Source organism: Lithobates pipiens, unplaced genomic scaffold (genome assembly GCF_037356315.1).
Source record: "Lithobates pipiens isolate NorthernLeopardFrog02 unplaced genomic scaffold, aLitPip1_a1.2 Scaffold_18, whole genome shotgun sequence".
Taxonomy (NCBI): domain Eukaryota; kingdom Metazoa; phylum Chordata; class Amphibia; order Anura; family Ranidae; genus Lithobates; species Lithobates pipiens.
The window spans coordinates 252,001,830-252,021,632 of NW_027507758.1; the positions used below are offsets into that span (position 1 = coordinate 252,001,830).

Sequence of the window (19,803 nt, forward strand, 5' to 3'; positions counted from 1 at the left end):
TTCTGCAATTTATTGTATGGTTACCGCTTATTGAATTAACAGTTTGGCAAAAAGAATTAAACATAAAGCGTGGCATATAGACATTTGGACACTCTTCCAATTGATAAGTAATTGTGTGATGATGATAAAATGTATTAGAATTTAATTGGCTTTAATCCAAGAAAAGAGTTTAGCGCTTAAAGTATAAGTTCACCTTTGACAAAAAATTATAAATGCACATTTTTTTGCAGATGAAGTGCATTTATTTTTTGTTTTGGGAGCCTGTAAAGGATTGTACTAGTGATCAGCAGATCTCTTGCAGATCTGTCAGATAAATTCTGACTGGAAGACTCAATGAACTTCTACAGTGCTTACAGCTGTCGGCTTGAAAACTTCAAGCCGACAGCTTAAAAGGCTGCCAGACCTTGTAGTTTTCAATTCACAGCTCACCCGGCCACGTCTTTTTGGAATTTTGGCAGCAGAGAAGGGGAGAAGATCCCCTGTCTTCTGTCACAGCAGAGATTGGGAGGTGGGGCATGGGAGCCGGTGTCTTGCCTAGAAAGTTCCCCCGGCGAATAAGGACCCCTCTTTACTGCGCATGCACTGCGCCTGTGCAGTATAAATGACTACGGAGCCACCAAAAGTCTCCGAAGATGAACAGTTGATCGTCAGCTCTACACGACGTCTGCGCAATACATTCTGCCCTAAGTTCAGGTTGAAGCCCCACCATTCAAGTGGACGTAGAGTAGAATATTAATATGCAGAGCGAAGCGAGGCCATGCCCGAAGTGTTCATTTTTTTTTTTCTACCTGGCTCCTTTGATTTTTAATCCAAGGGATGACAGATGGGAGGCAGCTGACATGGCCACCTAATGAGGAAATGTATGATTCATCAGAAAGGATGAGGATGAAAGCACCTTCAAAAACTGTTTATATACTTCTTCCCTAAAATCTTCCTTATAAGGAGGCTGTTGAAGTAAGGATAAGTTTTGTAAGACCAAGAAACTCATCACTGCAGAGAAACTGCAAGAATTTTAGCTGTTCTAGGAATGGTGGTGCACAATTTAAGTGTACATTGTTACATGCACAAAAATATTTGACATTTATTACTAAAAAGCCAAATCGCCAATAGGAAATGAACTGTGATTTTAATATGCTAGTCTATGCATCTCTAAATTAAGCACCACAATACCTAGAGAATAACTTTTTGGAAAGAGTATCTGAGATTCGGTGAAAATTGAGCTGTTCGGTTACAATGCTTATTGATTCATTCGGTAAAAAAGAAAACCATTTAAAGACAACCACTTGGCTGTCGAGTAAAGTAAATTTAAGAGGATCCTGGAGGTGCCTGCATGCATTGTTTGCTTTCTTGTAGAGCACCTTAGTGACCTGGATACCAGGGTACTATGGTATGAAAACGTTAACCCCCTTCCCAATTCAAAAGCCCCTCTTGCAACTCCACTATTGGCCCATCACTTTGATAGACAAAGTCACTGGTCAATAGTAAAAGCTGACCAGGCAATAAAAAAATTTCAAACGTGCTGGTTGACAAGTTTCCTAGGCTTATTTACATATGCCACATTTTGTGTTTTATCCTTTTTTTCCAGTCTTTTTAATTTAGGCTATACATTGTGTATTGTATAAAAATGAATCAATTGATGGGGGGCATGGTTAGATCAAATTAGTACCATACAACAATTTTCTATGTAGTAACCCAACTTTAGTATGTTTGCCGTCCTCCCTGCTGATAGTATTTTAACAGCTAGTCTGACTGGAGTGCTCTATTCAGATCTTTTACAGAGAAGGTTTAGAAACAGTACTCACATACCTAGTTTGCCCTTACTGGAATACTTATCAAAGTGCTGCCAATTAGCAATATTTCCATTTGTTTTAGATCCAGACAGGAGGTCAGTTTCAACAGTGAACCTTTCGAAACATGTTGATCCAGTTATTAACAAGCGACTCTCCACCTCTTCCGCAACATTACTTAATTCTCCAGACAGAGGTACAGTGTTATACACAAAATGGTGTAGTGGTGAACTTCATTGTATCCGCCATAATGGAGCATCTATGAAAAAATTCCTTTACGTTATCAGCAACACATAACTAATCTAATATCTAACTTTAGTGTTTCGTTAATTACAGATCATTTTAACATAATTTGAACTTACTGCATAAAACATTTCTACAAACTTTGAGCTCACATTTGGTATCTCCTTCAAATAGATAGACCTTGTAATTGGCATTCATGAATACACATGTAAGAGTCACCTTTCATGCACATCAAAATGAGGTATTTGACAGTTTATTTTGATGTGCAGCCATATATTCTCAGTTGGTTGCCATTTTAGGAAGAACAAAAAAAATGACAGCAGTCTGTTTCAGTGCAATTACTGAACAGGTACATTGGAAAATTTTGCCTCCGTTTATTCCATCCTGTTCTGCTTGAAAGCTCCTGTATCTAAATTAAATGTATCAAAAACATTTTACAGCAGCTAAGGTTTTGTTTTTGAGTTTTAGATTGAGGTTAAGAATAGGTGACCTATTAATAATAAAGGTTATTGCTGGGTTACAACTATTTTCCAGTACATACAATATCCCAGTTGAAACTGCATTTACAATCGCCAGGGCCAAGGACACTACAGTTTTGTCAATATGACTTGTCCTTGAAATTTTATACACGTTTCCCATATTCATCCATGCATTTCTGTTTGTGACAATGCCCATTACTATCATCGTGCTTCATATCTGAGTGCAATATATGTGTTGTGCATGCTGATTGTAAAGTAAAATGTGTATTTTAATGTATTTTGTATTGTGTGATTCTGCCTTTCCAAAAGTAAATTGTATATCCCTTTTGTACACAGTAATTTATTTGTCATGTTGCAACACATTATTTCGCTTTCTGTTTTGTCAGTATTTACAGTCCAGTACAAACTAAGCATTTTTGATACAAGCATGTAACAAATCCAAGCTAATTGTCAAATGTGGATGTATATCCGGGAAAAATATAGAGCATAGTATAATTTCATGCTGTACATCAAAACAGCTTTAAATAAGACAGTGGCAACATTGAAGCTATTCAGCAATACAGGTTGATAATTCATTCACCAAAGGGTGTAGCTTCTCCAAGAATGGATACTTACTATTCTCTATAAAGTGGATCCAATATCTGTGTGCATATAAAGGTGCTTTGGCTGAGGCTCCTGCAAACCTTTCCAACCAATAAATGCGAAAGGATGTCTTCCCTCCTTCTAAACTTGTTCCACTTTCTGCATATTTTCTCAATGGATTTCTTCTGGCAAGTCTCTAGGGGGACTGTACCAGCTGAAACCCCCCCCCGACAGAAGAATAACTGGCCAGCCTCTAATATTGCTTCAAGCATTGGTTTGAATCTCCCTGGGAGATAGCTGCAAGTGCAAAACTTCCGTATGCTTCCCTACACAAGGGAGATTTTCTACCCTCTAAGGTCATTGATGTTCCCATCTTTCCGGCACATCGCTGCTAACCTATGTTTTGGGGTGGGAGTGCAACATTACCAGTTTTTTGCTCTTCTTTGGTCTCCCCACTGCACCTTGTATGCTCACCAAGGTGGTGGCCCCTGTTCTGAATTTACTCTGCACCCAGGGAATTCTCATCATTGGATATCTGGACAACCTCTTACTGAGGAAACAGTCAGCACAATTTCTGTCAGCCAATGTTTAACGTATGATGCAGACTCTAGAGATTTGGATGGATCCAAACCTCCAGAAGCTCATGTTGGATCAGAATTATCACCTGGAATAGCCCAGTCCTGGGTATGGTCCAGTTCAAGGATTTTATCTCCTATGGAGAAGATTCAGTTTCTCCTGGCAGACTATGCGTGGGCCCTTTCTGATTGTCAAGACCTTTATGTCCCAAGGAACGGCCTTACACCCTGCTCCTGAATTACTGGATTTGACAGCTTGGCTGTTGAATCCCAGGCCCTGGGGGAATGGGGCATTTCAGATGTGGTTATTCCCATGCTGCTAAAAGTTGGGAAATTGACTTTTGCCAGCTCTATCATCACACTTAGAAGGCATACTTCACTTGGCGCTGTCCCAAGAACTACTCCATGGGACGAGTCCTGTATTTTTTCTCCAGTTGGGTTTAGATAAATGTTTGGCCTTGAGGACTCTCGATCTAGGGTCAAAATTCGGCCTTATTTCTTTTCCAGAAGTTCCTCGCTTTTCACTCATTTAGTGAGGGCTATTGTTACTGGGTGTATCTCGCACACACTGTTTATCCTGTATGTTCAAGTCAACACTAGGATTTCAGTCTGGTTCTGTTGGTTCTTCAAAGACAGCCCTTTGAACTTCTTTGAGCCAAATCCCGGAGATTGTGGCCTGGTCCTTTTTAAAGAGGAAGTCAAGTCTTCCTCTTTAATTGTACCTACAGGTAAGCCTATAGTAAGGCTTACCTGTAGGTACTGTAAATATATCCTAAACTTGCACTCTTTAGGAGACCTTTACTGTATACACTGCAGCCGATGTCATCGGCGCATGTGTACTGAAGGAATGGCAGGACCGGTGCCATGATTGACGTACCCGTGCACATGCAGGGATTAGCGCCATTGTGGCTCAGGCCAATCATAGCACCAGAGCCTGCAAACCCAGAAGTAACTCCGGGAAAGATGCTGGCTGTGGGAGTTTGGGCGGCACTGCAGGCAAGTATTTCATAATATTTTATAAGAGTATTTTTTATAATGAGCTAGTGTGTGATGCATACTAGCTCATTATTCTTTTGTCTTGCAGATTTGTTTGTTTTTGGAATTTTTTTAGGAGGTTTACAATCTCTTTAAAGAACCTTTTATGTTATTGCAGAAGATAAAGGTTGCTGTGAGACCTAGGGCCTCTTCCCTCTCAAGGTTGTTTCTATCTGCCACCTTTTCCATATGTCCTGCATTTGAGCATTTTAAGGAAATTTCTTTTCATTGTTTGTATGCGATGTACGCTGTTCAATTTTACCTCTCAGCTACAGCCTCTTTTAGTCAGTCTGACGCTGTCATTCCTGAGGGTCTCGCAAGGGTCAGCTAGCTCCTTGCTCCACTTTTGCTTGATGAACTCAGGGACTCCTCATTCAGGCCTAAGACCTTTATGGTCAACGAACACTCTAGGAGTGTTACTACTTCCTGGATTTTCACCATCAGGCTCTGGTTTATCAGATCTGCAAGACTGCCGCCTGGTCCTCAGTTTGCATGTTTGTTAACTTTTACCAGGTGGACATCCAGGACTCAATGGATGCAAGCTTTGAACAATATATGACCCTATGACCTCTTGGGCCTTGCCTGACTTTTTCTTTTTAGTTGCCTTGCTTGGGCCCGTTGGGTTAACTTTGCATCGATGCTTGATTTACTCAGCCTGTGTCCTAGGATGTACAATCAAGAAAATAGGATTTTTCTTACCCATAAAATCCCCTTTATGGAGTACATGACAGGACACTGTCCCCTCCTCTCTGTCAATCCACTCTTGTAATTTCTTGCTGCTAAACTGTAGGCTTGCTGGCAGTGGGAGAGATTAGGCAAGGCTGTCCTTTACAGCTTTTGCTTAGCCAGTCTCCAGTCACCTGAAAGCAGCTGCATAACCTATTGGTCTGTGTCCTTTGATGTACTGCAAGAGAAGGATTTTTCGGGTAAGACAAAAATCCTATTACCGGTATATACTTTATATGCAAAATGGGTACTACATCTGCGTTCAGTTTCATTAGCTTGTAGATTACAAACAATGAAACCGGGTTCTCCACTTTGGTAGAATACCTTATAGAAATATGTTAAGGTTTAAAACTAAGCTCTAGGCAGATATAATACATCAATAAATTATTTTTTTTCAATGCATGCAGTGTAAGTATGCCACACTACATTCACAAGGGGGTTTAGCCACGGTGTGAATCCCAGTGGCAGGAATCTACTGATTACTGCTGCCAGGATTGACAGCTATATGTATATAGCAGCTGCCACCAAACCTGTACACTGCAGTGACAGGCTGTTGCAGCCACAGCTGTTCATACCTGTTTGCACAGCCAGCAGTCACCTGTAGTGATCGTGACTGGGTGTACTTTGCTATACACCCATGTGAATTCAGCCTAATAATCAGCTCCTTGCAGTCCCTGACCCCTGTCCCTGGAGTGTGAGTGGAAAAAGCAGCAGAAAGAACCTGTAGGTGGATGACAAAGATCATACCCAGAGGCAGAGAATGCATGTGAATGAGGGATGAGCTGATCACTGCATCTGCTTTCACTTTCCGGTCATGGGCTTGGGCTAGAGTTGCCACCTCATCCCTTTAAACCCAAACTCCTTTGAATTACACAGGTTCTGAGGCCAATTAAATGCAGGTAAGGCACCAAGTGAGTTTAATTACCACCTTAATCAGCCACAGAACCTGTGTTTAGCTAATGTGTTTGGCTTTAAAGGCATGAAGTGGCAACCATAGCTTGGGCAGATCTAGGACAGTCTGAGCTCAGCCAAATTGGATGAAATACATGAGACTGTGGGGCATCTAGTGGCAGAAAAGAAGTACTGTAGCGGAAGAGCTATGGATAGAAAGTGAATATATAACAACAAAAGCTGCTTTTTTTTCTTTTAGCTTTTTATGGGCTAATAATCTTTATCTTGTTTTTGGTGGAAATTGTGATACTTGAGCTCTGGCTTATTGTGCACCTACTAGCTTATTATATGTCTGAGAGTCCAGCGGCATGGTCTCGCATTATACGTTCTTGGCCCTGCCTCCAATGTAGCTATTGTAAAACTACAGAAGAAAAGCGCTCACTACCACTTCACTTTCTTTTTTGTAAAATGAAAGAAGAATCCTGCCACCTTTATAATAGATGCATAGATCATCAGCCTTGGCTTCACTGGCATATATTCTTTAGCAGGGAATTAAAATAAGAGAACCCCACAAAAAAACAAAAAAAAAACAACAAAAACATATTACATTCTGGGTGTCTGTTTTTTTTAAGACCATAACCATCGGAATATAAGAAGCAGACTCATTTAACCTATTTTTTAGCCAGATGCTTCTGCTGGCTGTATAAATTTAGGCTGCCCAACACTTCTCTTCCTCAGTAGAAGGACCCCCCTTCTGCTGAAGTTCTGTATTTAAACTAAAACAAATATGTAATATTTTGTAGTTTACCAATCATTAAAGAGGAAGTAAACCCTTACAAACGACTTTGACCTACAGGTAAGCCTAGATTAAGGCTTACCTGTAGGTCCAAGAAATATCTCCTAAACCTATATGGTTTAGGAGATATTTGCCCGAAAACGGGCACCGCTGTCTACGGCGCATGCGCCGTAGACAGCGGCGCGCAGGCGCACTAAGCGCGGCAGTTCCAAGAATGGAGGTGCCGCATTTGTCTACTCCCGTGCGCATGCGCGGGAGTGACGTCATCGTGGCTTTGCCGAATGACAGAGGCGGAGCTGCGAGACGCCACTCCCGTGCGCATGCGCGGGAGTGACGTCATCGCGGCTTCGCCGCTGTCATTTGGCGGACCAGCGAGACGCCACAAGCAAGATGGATGCGGCGGACTACAGGGGACAGCGGCGACTTCGCTGGCTCCTGTGTCAGGTAAGTGACACATAATGGGCTACTATGCGATGCATAGTAGTCCATTATGCTTTACCTTTGCAGGGAAAAAAAGAGGAAGTAAACTCATCAGGGTTTACTTCCTCTTTAAATTGGTTGTCTGCATTAATTTTTAAAGGGTAACTCCACTTTCCTGAGAAACGATTAGAAATAAAAAAAACTATAATGTATACAATTGCGATTCTTTCAGTTCCTTTTCAGTCTGCAGTGCTGTAATTTTCTGTAAAATGCAATGCAATATGACTACCTTGAGGCATTCTGTAGACAGATGGTATACAGAATGCCCCCTGAAAGTTTCCTACTTGTGTGATTGGTTCACAGATTTTTGGCATAATTTTTGGTCAGATACTTCCAAAGGGAAATCGCATCTAAGGCCTGGTTCACACTGATCCTTTTTTGGTGCTTTTAGCAGAAACACACTACAGTCCATTTAACATGGTTTCCTATGGGACATGTTCACATCTTTGCTTTTTTCAGCTGCTGTGTTTTTAGAAAAGATCAGGAACTTTTTAAATTGCAAAACTGTGCATTTTTGGTTCAATTGTCCAATTTTAACTTCAATGGAGACACTGTAGAAAATCATGTAGTGCATTTGTGATGTGTTTTTTAATCTGCCCGACAACAAATTGGGCAAAACATAAAAAGATGCAAAATTCATCAAAAATAAACTGCACAGGTGTGAACCAGGACCCTGCAATTTTCCTTATTAGAGCCCTGCAGGTGTAGCAGCTGATTGATAATTATAAAACCACTCTCATACAGATTCACCTTCCACATGGATATTCAGAATAACAAAAGGTAGGGATTTGCCACACAGTTTTTTTTTTGTCAAAAATCCTTGCAATTTACATACCCTGTTTCCCCTAAAATAAGACCTAGTGTGATTGTCGGTGATAGCTGCAATAAAAGCCCTACCCCCCAAATAAGCCCTAGTTAAAGTCCCTGTAGGTCTTCTTTTCAGGGTAGGGTTTATTTTTGAGGAAACAGGGTAGGGCTTATTTGGGTGGTAGGGCTTATATTGCAGCCAACACCGACAATCAGGCTAGGTCTTATTTTAGGGGAAACAGGGTAGATGTTTTTTTTTTTTTTCAACAAAAGTGGAGTTACTTTTTTATGCTTTTTTCCTTTTTTTTTTTTTCCTGGTAATCCTGTAGATAACACACTTCCTGTCCATGTCCCTGGGTGGCTGTGCTCTTTTCTCCATTGTATCTGTAGAAGAAGCCATGGTTGCTACCCAGCTAGACTTAAAATGTGTCTGGATTTGTTACATTGAAGATGCAGAGATAAGTAGTTCAATGCTTCATTCACACCAGGAAGCATGCTCTACTTTGTGTGTTTAGGCAGCCCATTAATTTCAGTGGGCTGCCCTATGCATGGGAAATCTTACAACAAAGGTACCTGCATGATTTTCAAAATCGCATCACAGCAGACCACATGGTACTGCATTGCCATGCGTTTTGACGAGCTTGAACATGTGTGCACTTGCAATGTGCATGAGGGTGTCATTAAGAATGTTTTAGGGGCTGGGAAAGTGTACAATATAGATTTAATATGGGGCTTCCGTTGTCGGCAGCCTCTCCTACACACTGAAGCCACCACTGACAGCTCAGCCTGGGACCAAGCCAGAGGGCTAGATAGATTAGGCTTAGAATGGGGGTGGGAGTAGGTTTAGAGTTAGTTAGGTTTTGTCTTTACTTCCACTTTAAAGCAGCCACATTATCTGAGGACTGCCAAGCTTTACTGGCCCCTTAAAATAGTAAATAGAAAATATCAGGTCATATTGCAAAATGCTGGATTCTCTAGATATATCTTTAAATTCCCAGTGAAATAATGCTAGGCCTATTATAAAATTATTTTTAAATTACTGTAATAAAATTAGTAACATCTTCTAATTAGAGGACTCTATTTCTTACATGAATATGGGGCAGATATAAGTGTCTGTCCTTGTGTGTCACTGTGCTTTTTTACATTGATCCAACTTGTGTCTGATATTATATTTGTGTCATCTAGGTCGGCGACCACAGCTTAGCCTATGGGAGTCCAGTGTGGTGTCAAGACTGCTGACACCAACACATTCTTACTTGGCTAGGAGTAAAAGCACAGCTGCTTTATCTGGAGATGCAGGTAAAATGTTGAGACAAATGGCTTGGTGCGTGATATTATTTGATTGATTTTATTACGTTTTTTTGTTTGTTTTTTTTTTTTTAATCACTGAACTCTGTTTAAAGGGCCATGTAAGTTTTTTTCTGTTTAAGCATACAGCATGGGTGCTCAACCTGTGGCTCTCCAGCTGTTGCAGAACTAAAAGTCCCATGAGGCATGGCAAGCCGTTGACGGTCACAAGCATGACTTGCAGAGGCATGATGGGATGATAGCATGATGGCAGAGGCAACAACTGGAGGGCCACAGGTTGAGCACCCATAGCATACAGCATGGTTTGGATTTCTATACATGCATGTTTTAGATTCATTTTCCATTATACCTGACCTTTCTGTGTTTGAAAAAGGAAGTAATGGGTTCTTCCATGGGAATATATAGAATGGTATCCTGTGTGTATCCACCATTATGTCATATGTTTAGTTCTGGTTCTCATCCCTCAAATGATATTTGAAATACAGTTGTCTATATTTGAGAACAAAACCTCCTTTTCTGTATAATAAAGTTTGAAAATAATAAATTTTGAAAAAAGATTTTCCATTATAAAAATGGTTTCAAGATTACAACTCCATTTCCTTTTTTCTGCTAAATGGCTAATGCATTATTCCATGAAACTATTTTATAAGCCTTGCAGGCAAGGAGTGTTTCACAAAATTCATTAAAACGAAAAAGTTTTTTTTTTTTTTTTTTAAACCCTTGTTTCACTGTACAAGATTTTATCGAATGCACTATTGTGAAATTTCACCATTCTGTAAACAAAATAAGGAGAAGGGCATGTGCTGCTTACATAGTACCAGTGTTTTATGCCATCTCACCCGTTCAGTGGTTATGGTTTGACCTGAGCTTTTGCGGACCCAGAACATCCATTGGTAGGCTAATAAATGAATTCTTTAAAGTCAAACTTTAGTCAGGAAATTAAGTCCTGCTTGATCACTTCAGGCTGGCCCCTTTTGCAGGTAAAGCTATGTAAAACATTAAAAATAAGTGTCTATACTGTGTAAAACACAGTATTGCACTGCCTCACACTGCTCTGCATATGCTCAGCTGCTGTCAGAGACCGATATGCTGAGAGCTTCAAAGTGGAATTAAACCCTCCTATCCTTTACAGCCAAGGAAGCTGCTTCTGTTTGACCTGTGCCTGCCATGGTGTGATTAGTTATGACACCAACCAATTGCTGGTTTGATTGAGGACACAAAGCAAATGTGACAGTTAGCAATCCCAGCATTCCAGGAATGTTACTGTTTTTTGAAACAGTTAAATCAATGGTATTAGTTCTGCTTTATGATTTAGTGCTGCTCTGGGCTTCAACAAAATGGCAGCCTCCAGCAAGAGGAAATGATGCTGGAGGCAATTTACAGAACAAACTAATTTTGGTAGCATCTTTATTAATTATGGGGAATGTATGTTCCTTGCTAAAGATTTTTTTTTATCAAGTTATAGGTAAAGTTCCTGTAAAGAGACCTTACTGTGCATTTTCTAACTGAATTGTTTGTTTTGTTATTGAAGACTTTTAAAAGTATATAATGTGTTCATTATACAAGTGTTGTATTTGTACCAGACAGTAATGATGATGTATGTTACATGTTTATGCTTTGCCTTTCTGCCTGCTTTGCACTTTTACTGCTGTGTTTATGGTGGATTAGTCTTTAGATATTATTTTCTCTCTCGACTTCTCTTCAAGCTAAGAGGAAGTCTTCTCAAAACTGACTTTCTTCGATGCTGGCGAGTTAAATCGCCCATCTCTTGTGGACTCCAGCCGTTCAATCTCAATGCCTCACTCTTCCCACTTGTAGCTTCCATTTTATAGGGGCTCATTTTCCAATCCAGACTCCCCATACGTTTTCCTTTATGGCGATTTCTGCAAAAAGATTCAAATTGTTATCTGGATTATATTGATGTAATGGGCAGAAGCATAAATTCCTGTGGGAGAGTATTGTTGCTAGAGTCCCTCAAAAGACCAAGTGTCTGGTACAGCCTGCATAAAACCAAAATATCAGCTTTAGGCTGACATTAAACTCATTAAAATGTTTTGAGATTACTACCTTCACTAGTCAGTGATTCTGTAATTACCGTGGGATAAAGTTTGTGATTTCAAAAGCAATTCCAGATCCATCACTGCTAATTGATGCCATTTTTACTTTGTTACTGTCTCAGTAAATCAGAATCATTTGCAGAGGGGATTCTGTAAATGAGAATAAATTGAGCATTGTGCCATTTTTTCATGTTTCCAAATTTACAAAAATTTTGAATTTCCTGCTCATTCAGTGATATTTAGTCCCTGATAATGCTTTAAGGTTACAAATAACAAAAAACAAACAAAACGGGTTGCTGTGATGGTTTTGGCTTGGAATAAATTTTCCTGTTGATATTAACAGGCTCCTTCTTTCTCTTCTTCTTTTCAATCTCTTCCTCCTGCCTCATGCTTCCTGCTGTTGTCTTACTCATTGTACACATCTCCGTCTATGTTCTATTAAAAACACCCTAGTTATCCCCATTTGTCCTCGTTCAGCATCTTGCAGCCCCATAAGTCCTCAGGCACAAAAGACTCCAACAATTAAAAGTTCAGAGAGACACAAGACTTTCCTTACAACTCCAGAGGCTGTAGCTAGGCGGAGAACCACACACATGGCAGGATCTGGCAGTGTAAGTATAGAAGACTGTGTTTCAGATCAATACATTATACACTAAATTTGATTTTTTTTTTCTCTTTCCTTGAGTTGCACCGGATGCAGAGAAATTAACTGCCATCTACAGGAGGATTTGGTGATTCGCTATCGAAAAAGAGTTACCAGTCTGGTATAACGCCTCCCATTCCTAGCATGCCTCAGTTTTTTGCTAGTGTCCTAGGAAGATTGATGCCTTTTCTCTACTGATAAATGTAACCCCTTCCCACCGCCGCCTCCCGGCCCTTTAAGAGGTTCTAAATCAGTGTTTCTCAACTCCAGTCCTCAAGGCGCCCCAATGGATCGTGTTTTCAGGCTTTACCATTATTTTGCAGAGGGGATTTGATCAGTTTCACTGCCTTTGTAATTACCATAGATGTTTCTTGACCTGAAGGGGAGCCTTGAGGACTGGAGTTGAGAAACATTGCTGTAAATGCTGGAAGGTAGAGACGGGCATTCCAAACATGTGACTGAGAGTCACAGTGGTCACATGATCGAAATGCTCCCGACCGCAAGCATGCATCAGAAGCTTTCTGTTACCCTCCAGTTACTATGCTAGGAGTGCGCAGGGAGGGCACTCTCAGAACATTAATGTGTTTACATATGGCCACATATATGCGTCCTCTCTGCATTAAAGCCCACCCTTCGAGAGGCCACATATATGCATACGGCCAGTGGGAAGTGGTTAACCATTTTTACTAGCCATGTTTTTTTTTCTTAAGATGATTTTTTTCTTTGCTACATGCTGTCTGAGCTAGTCTATTTATGCAACTGTCTGGATGGGCAAATCTTCAGTATTAGCTTTAGAGACCTTGCTAGACTGGACAATTGCAAGTCTTGCCTTTTATGATATCTATGGACACTAGGCTATGTGTTTTTTGTGGCATTTTTCAGACCTTGCCATACTGTGTTAGATGCAGAGCACTTTCCAGGTCCAGGGCCATGGCACAGCCTCTGGTATTGACCCTGCCTTTTAAGAACCATTGGGTGCAATTACTAAGCAATTATTTTTTTTTATTTCCTGGGGGGATTAAAGTGGTTGGAAACCATTGCACCCAAATAGTCCTATGCAGTCATTAATGTAATATAAACTCATTAATGTGCCCCAAAATACAAAAATTGCTGTTTTCCTTCCTTTATTTTGGGTGATTTATTGCCTATCCCATGACAACAATCCTCCCTTCTGAGCCTGAAAGCAGCTGGTGAGCATGTTTCACTTTTGTCTCGCAGTCGCTCCCACAAGCCAAAGCAAGACTAGGATGAATGGAGGAGCTGCTTCCCCTGTGGGCGTTCTCTCATGAATGACATCAGGCATATGTCCTCATTCATGAGAAAGCATGTGACACTACCAATGGAGGGGAGGAATGGAACAGGGTTGGGAGAACAAACACTGACAATGGTTTGAGGAAGTGCCTGTGTGCAGACATTGTCAGTGGAAGAGAGGAACATCTTGCCATAGCTTATAGGCTTAGTAACACAATTTTGTCTCTTATTGATGCTGTGCATGCCACGTAACAATGGGGAAAAAAGCTGGTAACTTCTACAGGCCCTGTTGCTAGTCTGGGATGCCTTAGAGGCCCTAAGATTTTAAAATAACTTTTATGGTGGACACCATACTCCAAGATGTTCTGTATAGAGACTGGGAAACACCTGATAAACTACTTACAACTTCCAAACATTTTGCAGGCTAATATCCATTTCAGAAGGCCTTTTAAAGAAGTGTCATGTTTAAAAAAGCATTACAGTTTCTGTAGAGGGTGTGTCAGTGTTTAATGATCCCATAGATAAAAATTTTGAAAAAATACCTTGTTTTCTCTGGTAGGCCATGCATTGCATCCTGCCATAGCTGTGATGTTAGTTTATCAAACGGGAAATGATCAAGTTTCCTTTTATACTGCTGATCTATTCATAGAGCACATAGGGCTTATGCTGCCTGCTCTACACTACTGCATAAACAGCTTAGTAGATGTTTCCCGCTTTCTTACCCAAATGAGTTTCCGATCTATGAGTGTACAGAGAACTCTTCAGTTGATATGTTGGTCTGTAGAGTAGTCATATAAAAAGTTTCCTCTGCGCATGAGCTTTGAAAGTAATTGTCGCTGCAGAGCTGCATTGGACACCTTAATGGATGTCACTGTGGGTAAGAGTACGCCTTTTCCCCCAGCAATAGAAACCTAGGTTACAAGCTGGATCAGGGGGTTAAGACTCCAGTTCCTGTAGCAGAAAGGTATTAGGGATATTATTCCAACCTTTTCACAGATCAAAACTGGGTATTCATAACATTTTGGATCTCAAGTGTCTTCTTTCAGTCCTAAAAATTCCACATGGAATCAATTAGGTGTCATAGCCTCCTTCTATCTGGGAGACCTTCTGGCTTCTGTAGAAATCAAGCACCCCTACTTTCATGTACATATTTTTCATCAGTTTTTTCACATTGCAGTCGGCCCCCAACACTTTAAGCTTGTGGCTCACCATTCGGCCTTTCTTCTACACACTGTATGTTCACCAAAGTTCTAGCCCCTGTGCTTGCCTTGTTAAACTCCCAGGGCATGTCTGTTGTGGAATTTATGATGGACCTCCAGTTGAAGTCAGCACAAGTCTGGACTAGCAATTTAATGTGGACATTTCAAACCCTACAACAATTTGGTTGGATCCTGCACCTTCAGTAGTTGGTGTTGGAGTCGACTAATTGCTTAGAATATCTGAGGCCTTATTCTAGACACAGCTCAGGCAAAATTTTGTCGTCCCTGGGAGGAATTTCCTACTCTGCTGTCCTAGAATCTGACTCCCCTGTCCAAGAGTCAACTGACCCCTCGCTTTTGCATGAGCGTCAAATGGCTCAGGGCAGCCACCTGCATCCTTGGACAACCTGACTTGTGGGTCAGCTGTTCAGGATCCAGTCAGACAACGCTGCAATTGTGTCACACATCAACAATCCAAAGTCGTGCTGCAGAGATCGGTACAAAGAATTCTGTCCTGGGCAGAACCTCATGTCTCACCCCTGTATGCCATTAACATTTCAGGTAAGGAGCATTGGCAGGTGGACTTCCTCAGCTGGCATCTCTTTGATCCAGGGGAAAGGTGCCCTACAGCTGAAGGTAGTTCAGCACATGTGTCTCAGGTGGGGGATGCTGGATTTTGGACCTTTTGAGTCAACAATAAACTGGACATGTTTGTCTCCAGGTGCAAAGATCCTCTTGTGGAAGCAGTGGAGGCTCTGGTGGCATTCTCGGAACAGAACAGCCTGATCTATGCTTTTCCTCTCCTAAAGACCACTCCCTTGTCTGTTCTGCAAGATTGAAATTGAGGACATTCTGTTGACCCTCATGGCTTAGATGGATGTAGTACTCCAACCTGTTCAGACTCCTGGCAGATGCTCAGTGGACACTTCCACATTGTCATGGTCTTCTACCTGCTTACACCCTGCTTCACGGTCACTGGCTTTAACAGCGAATGACTTTGGAATCCCAGGTCTGTAGGACTCTCTGAATTGATGATTACTACAATGCTAAAAGCTAGGAAGTCCACTTCCCATACGGTCTACTATCGCACATGAAACCTTGTTTTCGCTTAGTGCAAAGAAAGAAACTTTCACCCCACAAATTTTGTGGGGTGTGTCCCAAGTTGTTTTCAATTCAGTTTGGCTATGCAACTATCTATCTAACTGATGCAATACTATCAAGAATCAGAGCTTGGTGTTTTCAGTCTTGTTCCACAGGCCGCTGGCCTTGTATTATTTATTTAAGACTTGCACAGGGTGTCTCCCTTGTGACTCCCCTCTATGTAGAATTGAAATGTGGTTCTTTCAGCACATAAAAATCTGCCCTTTGAACCTATTAAGGATATTGCAGTTACTTCCAAGTTTGTGTCTGAACTGGTGACCTTGTCTTATAAATAACCTTTTCTGGCTTACATAGACACAAGGTAGTGCTGAGGCCTAGCTTTTGACCTCAACCAGGACATTTCCTGGGTGTTGTTCATGTTAGGTATGAGTATACCTTGCGGCGTCTGCTTTGTCATGCCAAATAGTCCCCACAAAATTATTGTTCAAGCCTTAAAGAGTTATGTGACAGACCTAGCTGGGACCGAGGCTCTTGGAGGGGACTGAATGCGAGCCTCTTGCCTTGTGATTATGGACCCTCGCATTTGGGGGAACGGTGCTCTTTGTGAGCTGTATGCCTGAGGACCCCTGAGGTGGTGTTACTTGGATTCAGGTCTGTGCCCCCCCCCCAAGACACACAGACTCGATATGTAAATGTCATGTTAGCAATAGACAAAATCACACTATTGGGACACAAACTCTTAGATGCATCACCTCCAGCCATCCTGACTGTCTTGTATAAGGTAAATGAGTCTAGTCCGGCTTCACACAGATTCTAAAGAGTATTTCATCTATTGTTGTTTTGTTGTTTGTGCTAATTAGCCTGCAATTGAATTGTTAGTGAGTTAGGAGCCGAAAAGTCTTATCCTTCAGTCAACTAGTCTGAGTGTTGATTTAGATAATTAGCTCATGCTAATTAGGTTAGGTTTTAGTCACCCCGCTGTATATATTTTGTGTGAGATCTCAAACAAAGGGCATTCCTGATGTCCTCCAAGACTATTGTCGTCTAGTTCTTGGGGGTTCCTATAGCCAGATCCATTGGACTTGTGTTCCAGGACTTAGGAAGCGGTATATACAGTGCCTTGCGAAAGTATTCGGCCCCCTTGAACTTTTCAACCTTTTGCCACATTTCAGGCTTCAAACATAAAGATATAAAATTTTAATTTTTTTGAAGAATCACCAACAAGTGGGATACAATTGTGAAGTGGAACGAAATCTATTGGATTTTTGAAACTTTTTTAACTAATAAAAAAAATGAAAAGTGGGGCGTGCAAAATAATTCGGCCCCCTTGCGTTAATACTTTGTAGAGCCACCTTTTGCTGCGATTACAGCTGCAAGTCGATTGGGGTATGTCTCTATCAGTTTTGCACATCGAGAGACTGAAATTGTTGCCCATTCTTCCTTGCAAAACAGCTGGAGCTCAGTGAGGTTGGATGGAGAGCGTTTGTGAACAGCAGTTTTAAGCTCTTTCCACAGATTCTCGATTGGATTCAGGTCTGGACTTTGACTTGGCCATTCTAACACCTGGATACGTTTATTTATGAACCATTCCTTTGTAGATTTTGCTGTATTTTGGGATCATTGTCTTGGAAGATAAATCTCCGTCCCAGTTTCAGGTCTTTTGCAGACTCCAACAGGTTTTCATCTATAATGGTCCTGTATTTGGCTGCATCCATCTTCCCCTCAATTTTAACCATCTTCCCTGTCCCTGCTGAAGAAAAGCAGACCCAAACCATGATGCTGCCACCACCATGTTTGACAATGGGGATGGTGTGTTGAGGGTCATGAGCTGTGTTGCTTTTACGCCAAACATATTGTTTTGCATTGTGGGCAAAAAGTTCGATTTTGGTTTCATCTGACCAGAGCACCTTCTTCCACATGTTTGGTGTGTCTCCCAGGTGGCTTGTGGCAAACTTTAGACGAGACTTTTTATGGATATCTTTGAGAAATGGCTTTCTTCTTTGCCACTCTTCCATAAAGGCCAGATTTGTGCAGTGTACGACTGATTGTTGTCCTATGGACAGACTCTCCCATCTCATCTGTAGTTCTCTGCAGTTCATCCAGAGTGATCATGGGCCTCTTGGCTGCATCTCTGATCAGTCTTCTCCTTGTCTGAGCTGAAAGTTTAGAGGGACGGGCCAGGTCTTGGTAGATTTTCAGTGGTCTGATACTCCTTCCATTTCAAAATGATCACTTGCACAGTGCTCCTTGGGATGTTTAAAGCTTGGGAAATCTTTTTGTATCCAAATCCGGCTTTAAACTTCTCCACAACAGTATTACGGACCTGCCTGGTGTGTTCCTTGGTCTTCATGATGCTCTCTGCGCTTTCCCTTCTGCTAATATACCTGTAGGCCATTTTTGTGATGACAGACATCTACTGAAAATACAACAAATACTTTTCATGGCTCTGTTCTGCCTTCTTACTAGGATAAATCAGCCATTAGCACAAATGCCACCTAGTGCTACAGAAGGTCCCACCATCCTTTTCCCAAGGTCTACACATGCGCAGTGTGTTCTCTCTCCTGTCTCATCAGATGAGTTCAGCAGGTGTGATAGGATAGAGAGAGGATAGAGAAAGAGCACACTGAACATGTGCATTTCTTGGGGGAAGGATGGTGCTCACTCGTGTAGTCATATTTTCAATATTAATGGCAAAATTTCACAATCTCTGCCAGGGTATGCAAACTTGTGAGCATGACTGTGTGTGTGTGTATGTGTATGTGATCTTATGTTTGAAACCTGGCATCACCTGAGGCCTAAATATCCATCTGGTAGAACTTAAATCTGGTAAATGGTTGCCTGTTGCTGGAAACTCCAAGAAGCACTCACAGAGTGTGCTTTGACAGGAAAGGGTGAAACCCAATCCTTAAATTCAATGCAGTTACTTTACACAACTGCATCACCCTAAACTAATCAGATGCTAAACTATATAGCTGGCCACATTTTTTTTTTCTCAGTCAGCAGGACAGCACACAAGCTAGGTGGATATGAATCTACCCTGCTGGGACATTGTATTCTGACAGCAGGACTCTCCACTGTCAGAAATTACAGCTATGTGGCTGCAGCCTGGTGATCAACAAAAAATGTCCAGCTTGTTCAATGGATTTCAGTGGGATGGGGACAGCCACACACACATCTAAATTCATTCAGTCCCTGATGAGCTGGCCGAATTTCGATCTGTCTATAGCCAGAGAAAATAGGATTTTTGTACTCGCTTTAAAACCCTTTTTATGGGAGTTCATTTTGAGACACGGCCCCCCTTTCATTTATGGTCTTACTTTTACCACTGCTTTGCAGGGCCGTCTTTAAGGCAGGGCAAAAGGGGCAGCTGCCCTGGGCCCTGCCATTGTTGTGGGGCCCAAAGCAGCTGCCTCATGCTTGCCAACTATCCCAGTTTAAATTTCCTTGTCCCTTGAAGTTTTTGTCCTGTGCTGTGTCCCGATATCTCAGTGTAAAGTGCTGGTACTAATGCTGCACAGCTCTGCCCTATTGTTGTGTACAGATGACTCACCTGCAGAACCTGTGTTTACATGTAAATAACCGGCATTCATATGTAAATAGCGGTGGCATTACTAAGTAAATAGCTGCGACCGGCGGAATTGTTATGTAAATAAAGGTGGCATTCATATGTGTATCATGCTCCCCTGCAGTGAGGAGATGATGTGCTGTAACCTCTAGCAACCAATCAGTGAGCAGTATTACTGCACATTAATCTCTAGAAACCAATTAACAAGCAGAAATCATTTGCTGTAACCTCTAGAAACTAATCAGTGAACCGTAATGTGTACTGTAACCTCTAGCAAC

General features: G+C 41.4%; 1 protein-coding gene across 9 annotated transcripts in view; it reads left to right on the forward strand.

Annotated features, from left to right (window-relative positions):
* MAP7 (microtubule associated protein 7) overlaps positions 1–19,803 on the forward strand; it is a 336,970-nt gene that overhangs the window by 248,339 nt on the left and 68,828 nt on the right. For 5 of the 9 annotated variants that reach the window (XM_077486793.1, XM_077486789.1, XM_077486790.1 and 2 more), the window contains 3 exons: positions 1,873–1,983; positions 9,587–9,700; positions 12,220–12,377. In XM_077486793.1, the coding sequence (XP_077342919.1) occupies positions 1,873–1,983; positions 9,587–9,700; positions 12,220–12,377 (383 nt within the window). The remainder of the gene's footprint in view (positions 1–1,872; positions 1,984–9,586; positions 9,701–12,219; positions 12,378–19,803) is intronic. The other 4 variants (XM_077486791.1, XM_077486794.1, XM_077486796.1 and 1 more) reach the window with 3 other exon arrangements.